The sequence below is a fragment of the Lathamus discolor genome, chromosome Z (genome assembly GCF_037157495.1).
Source record: "Lathamus discolor isolate bLatDis1 chromosome Z, bLatDis1.hap1, whole genome shotgun sequence".
Classification (NCBI taxonomy): Eukaryota; Metazoa; Chordata; class Aves; order Psittaciformes; family Psittacidae; genus Lathamus; species Lathamus discolor.
The window spans coordinates 53,266,589-53,285,735 of record NC_088909.1 but is presented as its reverse complement, the minus strand read 5'-3'; the positions used below and the strand labels follow the sequence as shown (position 1 = coordinate 53,285,735).

General features: G+C 42.6%; 1 protein-coding gene across 10 annotated transcripts in view; it reads right to left on the bottom strand.

Annotated features, from left to right (window-relative positions):
• The window catches only part of MOB3B (MOB kinase activator 3B), an 81,788-nt gene that overhangs the window by 15,630 nt on the left and 47,011 nt on the right, over positions 1 to 19,147 (bottom strand). For 9 of the 10 annotated variants that reach the window (XR_010608711.1, XR_010608713.1, XR_010608709.1 and 6 more), the window contains 2 exons: positions 10,306 to 10,508; positions 3,564 to 3,693 (listed from right to left, as the gene is read on the bottom strand). Coding sequence is in view for 1 of the 10 variants with exons in the window: in XM_065662495.1 (XP_065518567.1) it covers positions 10,306 to 10,508 (203 nt within the window). In the remaining 9 variants the exon portion in view is untranslated. The remainder of the gene's footprint in view (positions 1 to 3,563; positions 3,694 to 10,305; positions 10,509 to 19,147) is intronic. The other variant, XM_065662495.1, reaches the window with a different exon arrangement.

Below are 19,147 nucleotides of genomic sequence, written 5' to 3'. Positions count from 1 at the left end.
ACAGAACCACCCCAAAAACTCCAATGAGTTGAAGACACAGAAAATTGTCAGTAGGAAAGTCATTCTGTGCTCCTGTTCTCAGCAGTGTCAGCAATACCTGTTCAGTTCCCTATGAATTTGGTTTTATTTCCTCATGTTCATTTCTAGAAATGCCGGAGCTGTTTTCCTTCGGAAAACAGACTGAAACACGAAAGCCTGAGAACAACAGTACTCCATCAGAGAGAAGGTCCATCTGGCTCAGTACTCTTGTCCCCAGAATGGGCAACCACGTGTCTAAAGGAGAGCCTATGAGCAGAGCCGGTCTACTTCTGCCAGGGTTCTGGGGGTGTTCTAAGTCCTCAGTGGCTGGACTCATCACCTCTAGGAGCCCTACCTCAATGCCTCCTGCCAAGGGCTCAGGGGACATAGCTCAGCCCAGCCTGTGGCCTTCAGTCCCTGCCTGAGCCATGCTGTAGCTGTGCCTTTCTGTCTCCTGGATGGGTCTGGGACCTGCAGTGCAAAAAACGGCTCTCCTGCGTGGATGCCTTAAACCTAGATCATAACTTGTCATGCAGAGTTGCAGGTGTAACACAGCCTAACATCTTCCAGTCCTATTCTAGTCTAGTCTAGTCAAGTCCGTTTCATTCTCTTCCATGCCATTCCATTCCATTACGTGTTTCATGCCTCTCAGTTTCATTCCACCCCATTCCATTCCCCCTGAGCTGAATAACAGTGAGACTGATTTCTCTGCAATGTCAGGGGTTTCCAGCTCCAAAACCGCATTCAAGGACACAAATCACAAAGCTTTCACGTGGAAACAAGATTTTATTATTGCATTAGATTTTGGTTTGGTTTCTTATATTTTATGTTATTTGAGAATCATTAGATCCTAGAATCATAAAATAGTTAGGGTTGGAGAGAACCTCATGAGCACCTAGTTCCAACCCCCGTGCCATTGTCAGGGATGCCTCACATGAGAAGCGTGCTGCCCAAGGCGCTGTACACCCTGGTCTTATACCTCGCCAGAAGATGGCACTCTAGGTTCTGTACAACCCGGTGTTACGCCTCCCCATGGGTTAGAGCACACACAGCTTCCTTGGGCAACCTGTTCAAGTGCTCAGCACCCTGACAGTAAAGAACTTCCTCCTCATATCCAACTTGAAAGTTTTATGTTATTATTTATAAGCATCATCACCGACCACACACAAATGTGCAAGAAGAAGGTGTGCGGTAGTGTGGCGTATTTCCCGAAGCATGACACCTATCGATGATAAGCACACTACTGACTTCCAACTCTTGTTCATCTGCTGCGCTTCCTGGCCAGGGATGCATGAAAAGTGCTCTCATGCCTGCCTGGCGCTGGTGTTGCACGCAGGGAGAGCTGGAGAGTGGCAGCTGCTGACAAGGCAGCAAGGCTGGAGCCCTTCCAAGCACAGGCTGCTGTGCACAAGAACCCCTGGGGAGATGGAGCTAAGAGAAGAGCAGATCTCACTCCCACTCTGAGCTTTCACTGGGCAATGAAGCCAAAGAGAGCCAGGGCACAAGAGTGCCTTGGAGGTGCAAGAGCAGCAGGCAAGAACCTAGTCCACAGGGGAGCCCTGACAAGGGGATGTGCTCAATGCTACACAGGACAAGCAGCAACAACTGAGGCCTTCCCTGGGAGGCCAGAAAGCTTCCTCCCCCAAGATGCGGGGCACGAGGGCCACCCGTGTGGAGCACAAGCAGTTGCCTTTGGGCCACAACAGCCCAAAGAAGCCCTGTTGAAGCTGTGCTCAGTGCTGCAGAGGAAGGCAAAAAATCCCCAGGGATGCTCGCAGCACCTTCGTGGGTTTCCACATCTCTGACACTAGCAAGGCTCGAAGCCTCAGCCTGAAGCAGGACATGCTCCTCAACCAAATGGATGCAAATCTTTATGAGGTGAGCAATACCTGTTCAGTTCCCTATGAATTTGGTTTCCTCATGCTCATTTCTGGAAATGCCAGAGCTGTTTCCCTTCGGAAAACAGACTAAAACATGAAAGCCTGAGAACAACAGTACTCCATCAGAGAAAAGGTTCACCTGGCTCAATAGTCTTGTCCCCAAAGTGGCCAACCATCATTGTCTAAAGGAGAAACTATGAGCAGAGCAGGTCTACTTCTGCCAGGGTTCTGGGGTTATTCTAAGGCCCTTCTAAGTCACTCTAAGGGTGACGTACTGTGGCCTTTCAATACTTGAAGAGGGCTTGTAAGATGAGGACAGACTTTTTAGCAGGGCTGTTGATAAGGAGAGGTAATGGTTTTAAACTAAAAGAGTTTTAAACTGAAGAAAATGGATATAAGGAAAAAAAAAATACAGTTAGTGCAGTGAAGCACTGGCACAGGTTGCCCATTGAGGTGGTAGGTGCCCATCTCTGGAAACATTCAAGGTCAGGTTGGACCTGATCAAGTTGAAGATGTCCATTGTGGGGGGGTTGGACTAGACGACCTTTAAATTTCAATTCCAACCCAAACCATTCTGTGATTCTACAATTCTGTGATAACCACCAGTTTCGGCTGAACTGGTGCCCAGCTGATCCATTCCTGGATCTGATAACACAAAGGCTAGTTCTGAAGGAAGTTGAGAGGGCTATCAAGTTAGCAGCAATGAAGGGCAGGATTGCCGCTTCCAGTTTCAGACTGCATTCATCACGGCCTAAAATGATTGTGGAACTATGCCTTGAGTGATTTTTTTTTTTAAATAGATTATGTAAGATACTAGCTTGTAAATGGAAGCACTGTGTTTTCACAATCAATGCCACGCATATGGCAGCACTTCTGACGTTCTGGCTGTAAGTACAAAGATAGCTTTCCCTTTCCCCACGTACTTTTTTTTTGTTGTTCTGCTGAACTTGCCTACAATCCTGTCAATTAATACAACCATGGGGTCACAGCACCCTACAGCAGCACACAAAGCAGCATCCTGTGTAACACCAATATTGGTGTAAAACACATGAACGTACCACATGCACAGCACATGAACGTACCACCTGAGACTGCAGGGATAATTTTTTCTTTGAATTTTATGTGAAGATCTGGAATAACCCCACTGACTGAAAAGAAAGTACCTCAGATTCATGTCAGTGTCATCAGGACATCAATGATTCTCTGAATCATAGAATATAGGAAGGTATAATTATGGTCATTACACAAACCCCAGTGTGTAATTTCCTGAACACATTTATCTTTGAAATCTTCTGTCACCCAGACCATAATAGGTTTTAGCAAATAATATATAATAACACTTCCTAGGGGGAAAAAAGAAGAAGATAGGAAAAAAAAAAAAAAGAAACCCAAACAACTGAACAAAGTTTAAGGATTAGGTTAATGTATTAGACACTCATCTCTTTACTTAGTAGGCTGCCTGGACAAGCACTAGAAATTTCATTCTGAAAGACAGCTTTCTACAGAGACAAGGAGCTTCCCCTGCATTTAGATGGTTGCTTTTAAACAGCTCCAAATATTGGATGAAAATATTATCAGAAGCAAACCATGCCGTAAAGCCAAAGGAAGCTTTTACACTGAGAATTAAGGAGAATAAGGCAAGAAAATCTTACTGTCTTCGCTTACCCTGCAGATGAACTCCATCCTCATGGAGGCAATTACCAGCTTCACCATTTTTGTACACTGAGCTCCACTGACTGCACCACTTCCAGCCCCAATGCTATCCACTTGCTACTGTGGCTGACTGTCTCTGCATCTAAATGAAATCAGCATTTTAACAGCTATCAGAAGAGCACTTGTAAGTAATATCCTTTACTTTACTTCATTCAAGCGTAATTGCTACTTTCTGTTCTCATAAATAAAATGTTAATAAAAAATTACTTCTGAGAAAGAGATCAACATTTTAACCGGATGTAACTTACAAAAAAAAAAAAAAAAAAGAAAAAGTAGAAAATGAGTAAAGCAGATGGCCACATTCTTCTGTCTTTTACTCTGTCCTCTGAGGGAAATTCCACTATACGTTACAAAGTTATGTAAGGATCTGTTGGGAATCTGACTAGTTTGCAATATATTTTTGGTATTTCTGTAAGAGCACAAAAGTTCATCTTTGCTCCGTAAGAGGACACTACCTTGGTTAAACAAAAAACAAAAACACATGTTCAAAACTGGTATATACTGGTATCTCTGGCAAACATTCGTGCATTTGATGAATCCTAGTATCTTTGAGAGAAGCAGATACACTCAAACCACGCGAATAATTTCTTCCTATTTGGCAGGGTCCTCCTTGTGCATAACTTCCCACTGCCCATTGGTACAGTATAAATACATGACCTGCCCACATTTCTGTAACCGTGTGGTCATGGAGACTTGAAATATACTTGGGTTTGCCACCTAGATTTTTTATTAGATCACGAGTTTCAGGGTACATATTGAATATATAAGTGTGCATAAATTTTCAGGGCCTCTGTGAACTTGCAGAGATATCTAGAATCACAGAACGGTTTGTGTTGTAAGGAACATTAAAGATCATCTACTTCCTCACCACTCTCATAGTGAAGAATGCCTTCCTTATATCTAAATCTGAATTTACCCTCTGACAGCTTAAAGCCATTTCCCTTGTCCTATCCCTAATGACCTTGCAAAAAGTCCCTCTCCAGATTTCCTCTAGGCCCCCATTAGGTACCAAAAGGCTGCTCTAAGGTCTCCCCTGAGCCTTCTCCAGGCTGAACAGCCTCAACTCTCTCAGCCTGTCGTCAGGCTCCAGCCCTTGGATCATGTTTGTGGCCTCCTCTGGACTCGCTCCAACAGGTCCACGTACCTCTTATGCTGGGGGTCCCAGAGCTGAATGCAGTAGTGCAGGTGGGGTTTCACAAGAGCAGAGTAGAGGGGCAGGATTACCTCCCTTGACCTGCTGGTCACACTCTTTTTGATGCAGCCCAGGATACAGTTGGCTTTCTGGGCTGCAAACCTGATCGTCTCCTACAGTGGGCAGTTCTTCATTCTCCTAGTCCCTGCCTTTACCTCCTGTGACTTCGGCAGTGTGGCTGCAGCTCTTGCAGTGAAGACCGAGGCAAAGAAGTCACTGAGTACCTCATACTTCTCCATGTCATAGGTGATCAGGTTTCCCATTTCCTTCTGGAGAGGGCCCACATTTTCCCTTGTCTTCCTTTTGTCACCGATGCACCTATAGAAGTTTTTCTTGTTGCCCTTGATGTCCCTGGCCAGATTTAATTCCATCAAGGCTTTAGCTTTCCTAACCTGATCCTTGGCTGCTCTGACAATTTCCACTCCTCCCAGGATACCTGCCCTTGCTTCCACCCTCCATAGGTCTCCTTTTTCTGGTGGTGTTTATCCAGGAGCTTATCTTCATCCACGCAGGCCTCCCGGTGTTCCTGCCCGACCTCCTCTCTGTCAGTATGTATCGCTCCTGAGCTTGGAGGATGTGATCCTTGAATATTAACCAGTTTCCTTGGGCTCCTCTTCCCTCCAGGGCTTTTTCCCATGGCACTCCACCAAGGAGATTCCTCAAGAGGCCACAGTCTGCTCTGCTGAAGTTCAGGGTAGTGAGCTTCCTGCATAAACTGCTCGCTGCCTTAAGGATCTCAAATTACACCATTTTGTGGTCACCACAGCCAAGGGCGCCCTTGAGCTTCACATTCCCCACAAGGGCTTCTTGCTTTCACCAACAAGGCCCTCGTTGGTGAAAGCAAGGTCCTGCACTGCACCTCTCCTTGTTAGCTCCTCTATCACTCAAGAAGGAATTTATCATCAACGAATTTATCACCAATGCATTCCAGGAGCCTACTGGATTGCTTGTGCCCTGCTGTGTTGTCCTTTCAACAGATATCAGGGTGTTTAAAGACCTCCATGAGGATGAGGGCTTGTGAACATGAAGCTGCTCCTGTCTGTAGAGGGCCTCTTTCTCTTGATTTTCCTGGTTGGGCAGCCTGTAGCAGACTCCCACTGTCATGTCCCCTGTCCCTGCCCTCTCTTTAATCCTGCCCCATAAGCTCTTGGTCAGCTCCTCATCCATGCCCAGGCAGAGCCCTGTGCTGGTCACTGATGGAGAAGGTGACACCCTGTCCTTGTCTCCCCAGCCAATTCTCCCTGAAGAGCCTGCATCCTCCCATTCCAACACTCCAGTCTTAGGAGCCATCTCACCACATATCTGTAATGCCAGTAAGTCATTATTGCAGGAATACTGCATGCACACACACATCTCTAACTCCTCTTGTATATTCACCATGCTACATGCATTTGCATAAAGGCTTGTAAGCTGGGCCTCTGATGAAGCTGATTTACTGGCTGGAGAGGCTGGTATTTCCTTGTGCTGTTTTTAAGGTGCTCTCCTGCTGACCTGCGATCCCTCTCCAGGCTCTAGGCATCTCTTGCTGGCACTAGCACCAAACTGGTTGTTATGGGATAGACTGAGATTCCCCTCACCAGCAAGTTTAGTTTAAAGGCTTCTTCACCAGCTTGGCAAGACTTTGAGCAAAGATGCTCTTCCCCTTCCCTGACAGATGGACCCCATCAGCACCCAGTAGACAAGGTTCCTCAAAACCAGTCCCATGGTCTAAGAAGCATAGCAAAAAAGACCAAATTTTATATCTCTCCTCTTCAGAGATACAATTTAAGGTTATGATACTAATGCTCAGTAGTGAGAAAAAAAGCTAGGTCAACACCTCCCACAGGTTTAAAAAAGAACATAAAAAAACCCTCGGAACTTTGTTCCTTTAAGTGAATTACATCATGATCAGATCTCTAAATTTAACACTGAAATCTCACCACATTTTTAGGTGGTTGGTGTTTCTTTTACTTAACTCTGACAAACACAAGGCACAGTGGAATATCAGTCAAACTAAAATGCAGAGATGTAGAAATCATAACAAGATACTCTGATGCACACAGACCAATGCTGAGAAGCTGGGAGCAGACTTGGCTGCATCACCAACTGCTATCTGGCAAAATGCACTGAGATTGAGTAACAAATCTCTAAGGCCTCTAAATCAGAAGACATGACTGAAGGAGAGCTATAGCTCTGGATTCTTTGCCTCTGTCCCTCTGTCTGACAGGCAAGTTCTGCTGGGCAAAAAGGACCCAAACAAACCACTTTGTAGTTTAATGCCTCTCTGGCATTAACTTTATCACTTTTCAGAAGCTTCCAGTTATTAATTTCCCTGCCCTTTCTAGAAGTGATATTGCTGCAGCTGTACTGATCCTCAGGTTTCATGACAGGAGTATGTGAGTGCAATGTGTATCAAAACCAAAGTGAGGAAGAGAAATTTTTTACTGAATTAGAGCCTGAGAAAGAAAGCTGTTTCTTCAACAAGTGTTTTGTTTAATTGTGGGTTTTTTTTTTCCTCAATATCCAGATCTGTAATGAAAAGCTTTGTTAACTGGCAATAAACTGACTAAAATTTCCTGAACCGAGTTTTCCAGAACTAAAACATCTGAACCGAGATGTTGCTCCTGACACAGAGTACTCATATTTCTTCAGTCCTACATACTATGAAATACGCTGCTAGAGAAAGGGGATCATAGGAAGGAAGTAGAGAAGCATTACTCGCTGCCATCTGAACAGTAAGCTACCGTACTGAGGCAGCTGCATTAAGATTCTCACTAAAAGGCATGTTAAGTTGAAGTGTTTAAAGCACCCTATACAAACAGACACCTACACAGGGTGAGGGTGGGTGGGATGGAGGTAATAGGCACCACACCGCTAGACAGTTTTGGTCGTGGGAAGAGGCTCAGATGTGAATTAATGTGCCAGTGGAAAATAAAGCCAGTCACGCAGGGAGCCACCACAAAGCAGATGCTACATGTTAAAATTCAAATCTTAGTTTATTCCCTGATAGCTTCCCCATGGAGGCAGGCCTTAAGGGTCTCCTGAGAACTCCCATGGTGTGGGCTGCCTTTTCTGCCAGTTAGCTTCAGGAAAGGACAGATATGCACTCAGACTTCTTTTCCCCCAGATTAACCAATTGGACATACATTTTCTTCCTCAGGACCACCTGTGGGGTCAGTGACTGTGCCAGCCTCCTTTCTTGTCCCCACACAAAACAGGTCTACAAAAACTTGGGGATCTGTCAAATTAGCACAGTGATGGGGATGCAGCATTTTGAACTATATCCCCCTCTTTGATTGCAGAAAGGGTAACTTATGTAACTCCTGAATGGGAGGGGAACCCCATTTGACTCATTTGCTTCATTTTATTTTATAACTGCTGCACTGGGTTGCAAAAGGCTGATAAAATCTAAAGAGCAAAGTCCTGCAGCCTAATATTACTATTCATCTACTGCCTGCTTCCCCAGTCATTCCCCCTTCTTGAAGTTATGTTGATAAATCAGTCTCCTCCCTGTTAAATAAAGCATGTGGCAGTTTATTTAATCAGCTCTTGGCCCATTTTCTAATTAAGGGAGATAATGTGGACTCATTTCCTGCTATGGTGAACCTGGCAGGGCACAGGTTGTACTCAATGACTGCATTAAAATTCAGGAGTGTTTGTAATGTATGCTTTCGTTTTAAAACTCCCTCCCTTCTCTCTGCCCAGCTGAAGACAAAAATACAGATGTGTTATTTCTGCACTTCCACGCTGCTGACACCCATAGAAGCCAAGGACAGGAAGATGGAAGCAGGTGGAGCTTTGACAGTTTGCTGACATGGTGTTTTCCCAGTGCAGATGAAACATTTTTCTGGGATACTCTGAATCCCAGCAAAGTTAATAATACTGCACCATATGATGGTCCTAAAGATAATGTTGTGAAGGAAGGGAATGCACACACCAGTTGTAACACATTAGCAGCTTGCTCTGCTGCTGGGCTTGGGCCACCTCCTGCACCACCAGCCCAAACCCTTTGTCCACTTAGTGCAGGAATATTCGAAGCCAAAAGAGCCGTATTAAATCATTTGTACGCTCTCTCTATTCCAATGTAAGCAAGGAACTTGTAATACCTTAAGATTGCCTCTGTTCCTACCTCTGTAATATCCTGCCTTGGATCTTGCTTCTGACACATCTCAGCACTTAACAGCTACAGCTAATCCAGAATCACTAGGCTGGCAGGGAAGTTCTCTTTCGCAGGCCTCCCTTCTGTCCCTTAGGACACATTCAGATGACATATTAAGCTCTTCTATGTAGAAAGAAACCATAGGTATATTGCAAGTTATTGATACATGCCATATGCAGTGTCTTTCAGCAGGCCTTGTGAACTGCTGAAAACAAGACCTCCCATTTTGTCTGACTTTTCAGTCTTCAATCCACATAAGCATATGCATGTACCACACCTGCAACAGATCCAATTCCTGTGGAAACCCAGGCAAAAATCACTTTGCCACACTTTCAGAAGTGTTTCATACCAACTATGAAATACACCTCCTTGCAACGTGCCTTTATGTGGAACAACTGAAAACTTGACATGGTCCTGGTCAGCCATTTCTAAATTCTGAGCAAGGATTTGGACTACATGATATCCATAGCTGTCATCCAACCTCAGCCATTGTATGATTCTGTGGAGAAAAAAAAATTAATCCCACTGTTTCGAGCACTTCATCAATAGCTGTATGATACCGTATTTCCAAACTCTGACACTTGGAGAAACATTGCCCTGATCACTTTTAAAGTTGGCTAATTGATGCCAGTGAGGATTTGCACGTAAACTGCTTCCTGAATTGCACCTTACTTCTCCTTCCCTGCTTACACTTTTATTTTATTTGCATTTGAAAGCAACAGTGAAAGCATTTCCATTTCTGGAGTCTTATTTCTGGAAACAATGAATTTAACTTTGATCTATTTCAGTCCAAAAGGAAATGTCTGGTTTTGTTACGCTGCTAATTGTCTGAACCTCTGTCTCACTTCACCTGTCTCACTTAGATCCAGAGTGTGCTCTGGATGTAACATACTCAATACCTTCACAAACACCTGCTTAAAGATTTAAAAAACACATGAACAATTCACCTTTACACAGACCACTCTTCCCTTCAAATGCGTTTGAGTGATTCGAGGGTGTAAGTATCATGCTGTTACTGACCAATGAAAAAAGACAGAATAAAATTATATATAAAATATGTAATACAGGAAGAAGCAGAAGACAAATAAACTTCTATTTTCAAATGGCAGTATTTCCCACCTTATATTTTTCCCTACAAAATACACTGCACTTTTCTCTTTCTACTGAGCCTACTAAGCATCACACAAATACTGCAGCAGACGGAATGGGTTTACGGATAGATGCAAGCATTTATCCCTTTTAACTGCCTGTGTTCAACCATGGATGTTACCCCCAGAGGAAACCCACTGCAACAAGCATTGGGAAAGGCTCAGTGAAAGGAGAAGAAAAACTTCCTGGAGCTTTCCCCCCAGCCCCACACTTACCAAAGGCTCTAGTTCTTTGCGGTCAATGAGGTTGAACTCTGTCACAAAATAATAAAAATGCTTGTAGCAAGTATTGACGTGAGCCTCAGCCCCCATTACAATGATACGGTCGAAGTGATGGATGTAGACATGAACAAACACCCGAAAAAGTCGGCAGAGTATCTTCTTGCAGATCTGAAGGAAGTTCTTTGGAAATGGAACACCTGTGAATAGAGAAGGTTGGATTGTCATAACCATCCTGTCATCCTCCCAAGACAACGGCTTTGGAGCAAAGTGTGAATTGGAAATGCAAATCAGGTTATGACTTCCTAGGCCTCCTTTCCAATCTAGAAGGTTACTTAATGCACACATTTATCTGACCACTAGCATCAAAGATAACCAAATACTTAAGCAACTTTAGTGGATCAAGACTGAGAGGTACTGGTCCTTTTTCTGTGAATAATTTAATGGAGAAACATCCAGTACTGTAACATTCAGAAATGTGATTTTCACTGCAGTGCACAATGTTCCATTAACTTCAATGGTTTTACAACCCAATATGGCTGTTTTGCATACTGATAGACACAGAGCTCATCCTAGAAGTGACACTCTCCTGCTCACCTCATTCAACAGCAGCATTTCATAGCGTCAAATTTAATGATGAATTTGAAATAACTTGTTTGAAGGACACACCCCTTTGCTTTCACTTTCCTCCCAGTTGTGTGTACCAATCTGGCTGCTCTTTTAATAAAAAAACTCTTGAGATGACCCAGGGATAGCTCATCCAAAATACCTTAAAAGTTAAACCACTTCACAGCCAGAGACTCCAAAGCAGCAGCTGAAGCAATACTTGCAAGTAAACAGTCAGGCATCCACAGTGTGGCACTAATAATTCCTTCAAAACTGCTCTTCATTAAAGACTGATGAATTGCATGGCATTGTGTACTGAGCTGTTCCAAAAAGCCGAAGAGTTCATCTTCTTTTATGATTGTTCCTCAGACATGATGACTTTAGTGCCACTGTCAAAACTGTACTGTTATTTTTCTTTGCTGAACATCCTCCTGACTTCTTATAGTTCATGTTTTAGTCAGATCTGAACTACCTGTTAGTTATTGCTTCTTTTAAAATAAAAATCAAACATCACAGCTAGCCAGTCCCATACTCTCTGAAGGCCCAACTCATGCTCAACAACAAAAACATTTATTACTTGCGGAAAGAAGCTGGAGATAGTAGATTTAATACTCTTGCAAGCTTTCTGGTTTTCAAATTTTAGTCTCGTTAAATTAAATACTGCTCAGCACTCATAAGAATGTGAGATAATGGACAAATTGCCCAGTTTCACTGAGGGAGGACATGAAGACATACAGTGACAATTTCCATACTGAAAGCAGATTTTTGATTATAGATCACATATATTATCAGCTGTGGCTGTGTCAGTCTGGGTCCCATCAACAGAAACTTGCACCTTATTTTTGACTCCTTAGCCAAGGAGGTACCAGGGTATATGCACTGCAGATGTGAGCACTGCTGTGTTTGTTACCATGGGAGTAACATGGCACATTAGCATGCAGAAGTATCCTGCTCAGTGTATCCCTGAACTGCCTCGAGATCTGCCACTGCTGAGGAGCACATAATGTGGGAAAGTGCCTTAGGGTTTTTTGGCCTGTACTGGGTTCATCAGAGGCAAATCCTTTTGATGTAATTTCAAGCAGCTTTAAGATGCAGTGCAGCTCTTCTTACTCTTTATATATTAACCAGGAACAAGCGAAATGGTCGCATCTATCAAAACACAAGCCCTTTATTTCCTTAAGAAATGTTTGCTTTGTGTTGTCACATCCATTCATCTTAATCCTAGAGCTAATATCAAAGGTCCCAGAGGAGGAGGCCTGAATGCTCAAGCATGAACTGAAACATCGCTCAACTACGGAAATGATAATACGTACAGCTGTCTTGTCAATACTTGAATCAAAAAGCTGCTCAATTAGCTGAACACCTGGGTTATAATAAAAGATTGTTGTTATTTCCAAGGGTAAAATAAATACTATCAATCAAAAAACATAACAGAACCCCTAGTTAGTTGCTTATTAACTATGGGGATCACATTTCTGCTACCAGAGCATGGGCAAATTCAGGAATGATTACAGCAGCAGCCTGCTTTACATTTTTGTAAAAGCTACCCAAACTAGAATTTTAAAATATTAAGCCTTAATAAAGGGGAAGGGCAATAGCTAGCATTTGTCACTGCAAACTGGTTCATTGAACAGACATAAAAATTCTTTAAGGTGCTGTATGTTCTGATCCAGAACAGGTATGTCCCAAAATGAAGAAAAATTGCTTTCATCTTCCACGGGCTGACCCGATTATGACCAAAGAATGTTACTGTAATGAAGAAACTCATGCTTCTGTATTAACTAACTAAAACATGCTGAATAAGCCAATCTGAAGAATCCTTTTAACTTCTCTGCAGCCCATGTTCCCACTTAACAGTTACAGGCAGTAAGTGAAAGGCCACAGAGCACTGTTTCTGCTGCGTGTGAGGACTTTCATCTGACAGCTTTTTAGATGTGTTAGGCAGTCAATCTGAGGAGATGTAAATAACGCACAGGAAAAAAAAATAATAGCTGGTGCAGAGCCGCTTAGGGTACATAATTAACTTGCAGTGTCCCCCCTGCCCCTCACATGCATTAAGTTTTCAGACAGGCTGTGTAGTTTCACTTGCCACTGTGGAACTTCCCCAATTTTTCAAAGCTATCACTGTTTCATTTACTCTCAAATAAACAGTGGAACACTGCTGCTATCACAATATTATTAACTAGGTACAGCAGAATCCGTAATGGCTCTCTGACTTCTCTTCCTTTCCTGCAAAACTGGTTTACAAACTGACACAGAATTCTAAATAGTTAAAAAGTGCCTCCTTGTGCCACTGAAAGCAACTGGAGAGCCTGCCAGCCAGCCTGCCCCTGGAGTGCAGAGGAGGCTGAAAGCCTGGTCATCCTCAAGGTATGGATTAGCATATGGAGGCTGCTGCAGCACTAGTTTAAACATACACTCTACTGCTCTTTGTGTTCAAAATTAGACAAAACAAAAAAAAAAAACAGAGAAGATAGAAATCTGATCTCAGAGAAAAAAACCAAACCTAATACAACAGAACAGATCCTGATCTCAGTTACAGCAGGATGAATCCAAAGTAATGCCATTAAAAAAAAAGAAAAAAGTGAAATGATTCTCGATTTATACTCTGAGGTCAGAATTTGGCCTAATGTTTTGTTCCCACTGCAACTGCTACAGTTATAAATAAATCAGCTACAGAACATAATCATTACGAATGGCTCTTGGGAATGGAGCAGCTTACATTTAGATCCTTAACTTGCTAAGGAGTCTGTTCTCTGTTCTTCAGCTCAGCCACAGTAGCCTTTGCCTTTTTCCCCTCTAAGCCCTCATTTAATACTTAAAATATTCAAGAATAAAAATGGTTCTCTATTTGTGACACCTTAAAGAGATACAGCGTAAACCCACCAAATTAGACTGCTAAGTTATGGTTAATAAAAGACAAAGAAATACAAAGATGACACTGAAATTTTTGAGTTATCTGCTACTGCTGAAAGAATTTCTGGATGAGTGAACTTGCACCCTTGGTTCATTCATAGGCTGAGTCCCATTGCTGCTGTATGAGAAGAAAATAACTTGGTATTCAAAACCCCAGAGCTCCCCATTACGTCCCAAGGATGTTCAAGCAGCTTTGAAACATCCCAGTCACAGAGCAGAAGCTCCTTTGACTCAGAGTCATAAATGTTATTGGGAAATAACTCAGTGAGAAGTTGTTAGGGATGGTATAACCAGTAACAAACACCGCAAGCATGACTGTACCCATATGCAGAATCACAGAACAGTTTGGGTTGGAAAGAACCAAAGCCCCTGAAATGGACAAGAACACCTCCCACTACACCAGGCTGCTCAAGGCCTAATCCAATGTGACCTTGAACACTGCCAGTGATGGGGCAGCCACAACTTCCTTGGGGACCCTGTTGGCAATACTGGGCAGTGCCCTCACAGTAAAGAATTTCTTCCTTATATCTAACCTAAACCACCCCTGTTAACTTGTCTCTGGAGTGTGTGCTGCACTTGCCAGTTCTGTACTGACAGACTTCCCCTACAAAAAAGCTGCACCCATATACCCTTGGTGACAGATGCACCGCAGCAGTGCAGGTGAACAATCACAACACTTCTCTGTTTCAACGTCCCTGTACTCTCCTGACCTCTTTGCTTCTGTTCACTTGCTGGAAAAGGCTGCTCCTAAGATGAGCAGGAATCTACAGCTTCCAAAAGTCAATCCGTCTGATCCATTTCCCATGTTCTTTTCCATCAGAAAATGGACGGATTTCCCCCTTCTTTTTGAAATCAGCCTGGTACACACTGCTCTTTGTAAGCTATCGACTTTGCTTCTTACACATTCTTAGTCTGATATCAGGTGATTTGTTCCTGTACAGAGTGAGCATCCAAATCTGATCTATCAATTACCAGACAGACCAACTGCAGACAGTGTTATGGCCTTCTTATGATGCTCACTCCCCCTAAGCTGTATTACAATCTCTATCTGCTCAAAAGGCTGGTCACAATAACATGGAAGATTATGTTGACCATCTTGTGCTGTGATTACCAGTAAGTCAGTGGTATGTTAGTTTAAAACACTGATGCCACGATGAAGGTCCTCATTTAAACCCCACTGATACAACACCTGTTTTTCGCATGAGGCAAAAACTCCAGTGGGATAAAATACAGACTAAATGTTAAAGAAACTAAATTAGGTGAGGATAAAGGAGAGTAACTAAAGGTCGGAGATTAAGGCAATAGGCAAAAAGTCTGTCCCATCTGATACATGAAAATCTTGAATCTTCTTACTTCAAAGTGTATCATGACCTCCTCTGATGTTAGAGAGGAAACAGAAGAAAAGGGATGATACAATTCGTCTTTGTTGCCTGATTATCCCAAGGCAAGAGTCAGAAAGTATATGGTCGCAGAAAGTCAATACTGAGGAATCAGAGGGAACAACCCAGACTTTTTGCCCTGTAATGTTACATTCATTTCTCGACTGGCTCACACTCCCCCCTGTAACACGCAATGTAAATGATGGCTCAGTTAAATCTTCTGTCATGCCAGATGATGAGTATTTTTGAGCTTTTGTACTTGTGTGGTTTGAAGTCTTGCTTTACTCAAGGGAAGCTGGTGAGTCCTTTAGCAATCATGTCCAGAAATTTCACTGCACATTTGAAAATCCTTTTACAGGCCACAGTCATAATTCATTCATTTTTTTAAATATACATATGGGAAAAAGGAGAGACTCCCTTCTCCCCTGGCAAAAGGATTCACACTTATTATTGCAAACACAGCTCAGAAACATATCGACCTGCTAAAGTAATTTTTTCTAGTGCTGCAATACACAGCATGAAAACAGTGTTACCAGACACTAACAATCTGGAGATGGCACCTGAACCAAACCCCTACTGCCCTCCTCCTACCCTGCTTTTTTTCTCCTACCCTTGATCAAAGTACAAAGACTACCAAAGACACCCTTAGCTACTGCTAGAAAAACTCTGTAGCTCTGCTACAAAAACTCCTACCCTGATAGAAGCAGATGTTAAATGTTATCGTGATGTGTTAGTTGAGGAAATGTCTGTCTCAAGGGCCAATGAAAACAATGTCAGTTTTGCTGGACTTTGTTCCTCACATAAATAACCAGACAGCTGCAAAATACTCGGGATAAACTAGACTACCTCCTCCTGATACTGCCCTCCTTTCTGTACCAGAGATGAAGAAAGCATATCTCAACACTTGAGATAAGGCTTTCTACACAAAAATGGTGTCCTTCTTTTAGTATTAAGCAGGACTGTCTCTAACAGTGAATATATCAGCAGCCAGGCCCACTGCCAGATCTTCGACAAAGGTACTCCTCTGCTGTCCTGGAGGTAACTCTAAATGGAACAGTGTACAGATCAGAAAATAGTTTGAGGCTTTGCACTACCTGAACATGCACAATGGCCCTCCCTGCTGCTGTGTATCAAAAAATGGGTGATGGTACTGAATTTTGCTATATAATTACCAATTTCACCAGAAAAGATATCTTAAAATGCAAATACTGCAAAGCACCTAGAGTATGCAAAGCACCTAAATTTACTGCCACTGAAATTAGATGACAGAGTGACCTAAATCCTTGCACTGCGTAAGCCAGATCTCTTGAATTTTAAGCAAATTTACAATGGCTGTTCCTGACTACAATCTGACCTCGTCGATGTTACTTATTACTTCTGCTTCTGCTGCTGCAGAGGAACAGAAGAGAAAAACAATGACAGAGAGCAGAATGCTCTTGTTGCCTGTACCAAGCATAGCTAGTCTTACCCCAGACAACAATCTGATAAACCCATTAGAATAGATCTGCAGGTCTGCAAGGCAATAAGAACAGTGAATGTCATAAAAAGCTGCACAGTCATGGTTGTGTGCCTTGAAGATTGATCTTCACCATAGTAACAAACCAAGATTTGTTGGAGCACTGCATTCAAACAACATTATGTGGCAATAATGTATACATAGTCTAAAAAAGGCTTGGAGATACAGTAGAATAATTTAGAGCTCTCCCTGCTTTAGCAGAAACTATAGTACAGGTCAACAAAATGCAGCCTCTTCTCAGACAGAAAATATAGCTGCCATTTGGCAGTGTAACAGCTTACGATGGGAAAAATTAGCCCAGTGAATGAATGCAAGGAAAAAGTATTTGCAAACAGTAACCCGGACAAGATATCAATGGAAGAACTTTCCTCCCCACCTGGCAGAAGTTTGTTAATAGCTTTTTTCTACGATACCTATCATGGCCTGACAATCTCAGAGTAATGTCAGGGTTTCACCTTTCCATGCTGAGTGCACCATAACCCAGTATGGCTTTTATTTTTGTTATTAACTTCTGTTGCCTTCAGGAAATAAACATTCTAGCTCCCCATTAATTTTACTGGGGCATTGGAAGAAACGTGCTGTTCTAAGGGCCCCCCTCTGGCTTACTGATGCAGTAAGATGCAGCAATATAAAACATTATCAGGAGCAACAAGCAACATGGTCTTGGAGATGGGCTCACAGATAAAACAGCCGCCTGTCCCCAAGACACAGATGTTCCAGCAGTTAACTGAAAAACAGAGCCCTTACATCTGCCAAAACTCATGGCATGATATTAACAAGTAATTGTACTTTAAAGATTAATATCACAGAAGAAACATGCATTCTTCAGATTATTACTGTGCTAAATTTCTTTTCAGTTGGCCATTAGAAGAAACATTCAGGCAGTTCTGCCACTTCAGATCACAGATCTTTTATCTCCTACTGCAAGTCATTTTCTGGCCCTTTAATATCTGTGCTGACTTTGGGATCTTGTATGTGTATGAGAATACCTTCAGTGCACACTGATAGTTCATTGGAAAGGTGATTTAGAAGTTTTAAATACATTATTTTTTCTCTCCAGTAAAATGTAGCTCTTCCATGAAATAGGGAAAGACAATTACATAGCACTGTGGAAGGGATGTTGAATAGAAGATTGGAAGCTCTGATCCAGAAAACTAAGAACAAAAAACCCAAGAACATAATCTTGATTCCTGACTTTGCTTGAGTTAAGCCTGGTTTACAACAGCTCAGCCTGGAATAAAGTCCAGCATCCTGGGAGAGAATTCTGCAGGCTGATAACAAGTGCTAGTTGGGGCTTTTCAATCTGCTTGTACATGTTTAACTATTTTTGGTTTAATAACATTGGATCTGAGGGTAACATAACAGATGTTTTTCACTATTCTGTTTTTACAACTATTAAACGGTTGTAAAATGGAATGACCTCTTCAGCTGAAGAAAAAAAGAGCCAAGCAAGCAGCTCCCAGCACACTCAGACAATCCCAGAGCTAAGCCAGATTCACTCTTCTGAAGTCTGTAACTGCAACTTGAGCTACTCTGTCTTCAGCTGCTGTCAGTTCATGCCCTTGTTCTACCAGCAGCCTCTCAGGCACTTGAAGTTTTACCTCTCTTTGTTTTCTCAGAACTGCCTTACTGGAAGAGGTCAGTCCCCCCCTCCCATGTAAATACTAACTGATGTTCCAAAAACCAGAGAAGGTGGTAGTGCTGTCTGTCTTTTATATATCATTCAGTTTTTCTGGCAGTATTTCCAGAGTTAAAGACACTCAAACTTCTCTCTATTGTTTTGCAGGGAAGTATATTTAGCAGAAAACTGATGAATCTGGGCAGCTGCACTCTTTGTGCTACCTTGAAGCCACTGTGGTGAAAAGAAGGGAAGACTGTAGCCCAGTAGGTAAACTCCTGCTCCTGGAGGTGCTCCTGCAGTTTGCAACAGTGTACTCATCTCAAATCTTTCTGGAATAGGAACCAGAGTACATGGGACTCTACACTCACAAATGGCAGCACCTTCCATGGGATTTCAGCTTATGTCAGCAGGCACACACAAATCCACACAGACATACACACACACACATACTGTGAAGCCTGTGAAAAAGCTGTCATGGACTGACAGGTCAGCAGTGCAATTCCAGAACAGGAGCTGAAATAATATAAAAAGGATTTGCGTATTTTGATTGCACGTGCCCCTGTAAGACCATCTTTCCTATTTAAGTATAGGCCAATGACACTTGGATGTATGAGGCATCCAAAACCTATTATTGCCCATGCAAAGGAGTTACTATCATTTAAAAAGATTCTTCCAATATGTCATAAATGGATATGATCTGTCTCTTCATACTTAGGGCTCCATTTGGTACCTGGAAATCAAGGGAAGCTTTGCCACTGATTTCACTGAAAATGAGTCTGGAAAATGAATGAGCAAGGAAGG